General features: G+C 40.3%; 1 protein-coding gene across 1 annotated transcript; it reads left to right on the top strand.

Annotated features, from left to right (window-relative positions):
- The first annotated feature begins 466 nt into the window (after window positions 1-466).
- Window positions 467-1,605, top strand: fabp7a (fatty acid binding protein 7, brain, a). Its single transcript, XM_086160373.1, has 4 exons — window positions 467-615; window positions 761-933; window positions 1,021-1,122; window positions 1,340-1,605. The coding sequence occupies exons 1-4, from the start codon at window positions 543-545 to the stop codon at window positions 1,388-1,390; spliced, it is 399 nt and encodes a 132-aa protein (XP_086016499.1). The 5' UTR covers window positions 467-542; the 3' UTR covers window positions 1,391-1,605.
- The last annotated feature ends 2,585 nt before the right edge of the window (window positions 1,606-4,190 follow it).

The following is a 4,190-nucleotide window of genomic DNA, read 5'->3' as shown; positions in this document are numbered from 1 at the left end:
TATGTGTCAATGTTATTTTAGGCCTGGCCAAGTTCTTCATTCCCAAAAACAGAATGCAAAAGTGTTCCCCCAATTTTACGTTCTTTATAAACGATTTTGAATTATATAAAAAAATCCTTAAAACTTATGGAAAAATCCCAAAACTAAAAAATATACAGTTTGATATCTTAGATTTCTTGTGAACCATCAAGTTAAGTACATGTTATAATCCCCTTGCAAGTTTTTATTTGATCTCATTTATCTATCTATTTATTTAATTAGAAAAAAAGATAAAAATTAGGAGAAAAGAGGGAAAGAGACAAAGAAAAAAAACTTAAAATTTAAAAAAAAAAAGTCACGGTGCGATACTTCACGCTATTTAAAATAACGGCCAATCAGGGCTCACAAACGTTACGTCTCAGCCAATCCGCTTCCACGTTGCGGCGCAAGCGCCCGCCTCCCGCCGCGTTATGCGATTGGACTGTGTGTGGGATTAATGGCAGGGAGAGCAGGGGCCGCCTCACTGCCGCACTCCTGCCCTGACCTGCAGCACCTCAGCAACGATGGTCGATGCTTTCTGTGCTCAGTGGAAGCTGGTCGATAGCCAAAATTTCGACGACTACATGAAAGCACTTGGTGAGCGCTATAATTTTATATACATCTATGATCAATTGCTTTTGGGTGAAATGCCTTCATCTGAGGTTTTGACAGTTGATGTGAACTTCAGAACTGCCTTCTTCCCTGATGCATCTTCTCACCTGAGTCTTTTTACCTCTCACAGGTGTTAGTTTTGCCACCAGGCAGGTGGGAAACATGACAAAACCGACTGTGGCGATTTCCCAAGAAGGGGACAAAGTGGTGATAAAAACCTTCAGCACGTTCAGGAACACCGAGATCTCCTCTAAACTTGGAGAGGAGTTTGATGAGACCACGCCTGACGACCGGCATGTCAAAGTATGCCAAAGCCATCTTTAGAAATGAAGCTTAGTTCTGTGTAATAAAACAGTATTACATTTTTAATGTGAAATATTCTGTTCATAGTCCACTTTTACCATGGAGGGGGACAATCTGGTGCAAGTGCAGAAGTGGGATGGCAAAGAGACCAAATTTGTCAGAGAAATTAAAGATGGGAAGATGGTGATGGTGAGAACTTCATACCTTTTTGTGACATCTTAACTACCCATTGATGATAAATCTCATACACATGCTTGACGCTGAAAAGAACTTTGAACTGCGGTGCCATACAACCTAAAAAAAAGATTAATTAATATGATATACACAGGAAAGTTATTCTTAATTCAAGCATCTAAGTGTCAATATAATATGATCTCATATTAATTGCGACCTCTCTGCGTTCCAGACTTTGACCTTCGAGGGGGTCCAGGCAGTCCGCACGTACGAGAAAGCCTGAACGTATGACCCATCTCCAACAAAAGGTGTTTATTCCTTTTCTATGCAGTCTTTTAATCATGTGCAGTGATTAGCAGTTATACGTTTTTGCTACAAGACTAGATCAAAATTGTGGGAAATCCTTTGTAAGTTCTTATGTAAGAAAATCGGATATGGAAATTGTAAATGTTCTAAATTGTGTATCACTTTTGAAAAAAATAAACTGCTTTACTAAAACTTCTTTTGCTCATTCATGGCAGAATGGTGATCTGTTCATCTTTGTGGATATCCGTAGAACATGAATTCTTATTTTTGTGTGTGTGTGTGTGTGTGTTTGCATTACTTCATCTTTGAGCCCCATTCTCTATTCAAGGACGAGGATTGTGGGAACAGTAGTGTCCCTGTGACCGGGCAGTTCCAGGTGACAGCTGCAGGGTTGAGGGTGCAGGACTGAAATGGCGTGCAGCGGCAAGTCTGCATGAACTCGCACGAGTGAATATCCTTTAGTAACCCCCCCCCCAGATGGTCTGAGAAGACTAGGAGCATGAAGGGAAGGGGAGGGTTGGCGGAGGCAGTGATGTCACTCTCCTCGAGATAATCTGGTTTAAGATGTGGTGTCATTACGTAGAGGCATCATTCGATGGTGCCGACCAACTGTGACTCAGTGCTCCTGCTGGCCCGGCGGACTGGCGGCAGGGTCAGAAAAGGAGGCGCTAGATGCAGACGTGTTTGCGTAAACCCAATTTTCAGGGATAGCAGTCAAAGTCCGAAAATAGCAAACCCTGGATATACGTCACGAAAGTAGAACAGTCATCAGTTTCAGGGAGACACATTGTATGTCATTATTTTCACCAATATATATACACATACACACATACAGGTATTATACTGTTATTTTACTTATTTTACATGATATTTTACTCATGTAAAATAAGTTTACTCTCACCGGACTAAAGGATAAACTGTGAACTGGCTGTATGAAGTTACTCACTGGAGCACAAGTATAATCATAAATCATAAGATTTGCTCACAGGTCCAGATCCTGCGTTTAAATAAAATGATAGCTAAGGGCGAGAAAATATCTGAACTTTTAATAGTGCAAGAAATAAAAAAAAGAAAAAAAATATATAGCCTTACATTGTCATTTGAAGTAAGTTTACTACTACTACCAAAGGCACTAATAATGATACGAATGATAATCAGAATGATATATATGATCACTACAGCAATAATAATTGCATAATCTATAAGACTTTTAACATGCATATATCTGTATTTGTAATACGCATATCATCTCATAGTGATGCTCTAGGACTTCTCAGTGTGCAAGATTGAATTGCCTTGAACAAAAATCAATATCATGCTTCTGTCTCTCGTACACTGGAAGACGTGTGTTTTGTCGAGCCTCCAGAACACAGACTTTAAGCGATCATTCCTGCAATCACAACACGCAGGACTGCCAAGTTTTCACCCGCCTCTGAAAGGACTCTGATACACAAGGATACCGTGGTAACTGGAGTGGAACTCATTCGGCCGTTGGCCATGGAATTAATTGAGATCTCTATGGTCCTGCCAGAGTTGGCCACAACCTTCCTTTCCTCTGATGAACCCTGAGAAGAAGCATCTTTTCCCACAAAATGTACATGTAACAGAGGAGAGGGGAGCTTATTTAGCACCCCAGTAAAAAATAAGAAGTTAGTGCAGCCTGTCTGTCCTCAGTGGTCCCAGTAAGTAGAGCAGCAAGACTTCGCTCATTGTGTGGAATCTCTGCTGGTGGTGTAAACTGACCTGTAATAACCCCTCACTGACCTCATTAGGGCAATACAGTGTTAAGACATCAGCAGACACATTGTTCACACGTCAGTTGTCTTATTCTTTCACACTCACACACACAAGCGCCGGTGAACGTCGGGATGGAAACCTTTCTGTTGCCTCCCTGTGAAGTCTATCATCATCCCATTCCTCTGGATCACGTGTCAAAATCAAGAGCTGGGGCCCAAATCTGTCCCGGCACATCTTTCCATGTGGCCCCAGTGGGCTCACCAAGAAAATGACTTGCACAATAAAACGTGATACATGGCGGAAATGTGGGCCCTGTGGACCGAATGTCTCCAAGTGCATTTGTTGTAGCTTCACACTTGAATGTAATGAAATGTTTCCCTACATTATTTCCTCCAAATGTAGTTATTGTAATTCTGTTATACAAGAACAAATAGAGTAAGGTGAGGAAATCATAATAATTCATACTGTGTGGTATAACATGATTTTGTTTTTACAAGAAAATGAGAGTCAAGAAGACGTGGCATACTTTTATAGATATAACTTGGTGAACAAGTTGCTCTAAAAAAAACAGTTGATAAGTAAACGCCTGGGTACATGTTTTGTTGTTTTGAGAGACATGAATGGGTTCAAAGACTAGATTTTACAAAGAAAAACACATGCACGGCTATGTTTTATTGTCAATAGCTAGTATTCACAAGCGCAATGTGCACATCCTGATACTGTGTTAGTACAGAAGCTTTAGAAGTAAATCAGGAATATAATCACAGATATTTCTATTTACAAACGTAATTTTTCAATCACAACTATCAATGTTGTTGGCAGCGCATCAAAAAGACAAATATCTGATATCAAACAAGGAAGTCTTGCTTTCAAGTATTTTGTGTTGGGAGTCAACAAAAGTCCACAATCACCATGCACATCGCAGACAAGTCTAACAGTGCTTTGACCTGCGCAATCTTTAAATCCATATATTGCACATGAGCCCTGTAAAGTATGCGGATGGAGTTAAAATCAGGAGCTCATTCTGGAGAAAAAAGACA

This window comes from Fistularia commersonii, chromosome 1 (assembly GCF_037954325.1).
Source record: "Fistularia commersonii isolate RoL2024-O1a breed Wild chromosome 1, RoL_Fcom_v1.0, whole genome shotgun sequence".
Lineage (NCBI taxonomy): Eukaryota > Metazoa > Chordata > Actinopteri > Syngnathiformes > Fistulariidae > Fistularia > Fistularia commersonii.
The sequence above is the reverse complement of the archived record's forward strand: the minus strand, read 5'-3'. Positions and strand labels throughout refer to the sequence as shown.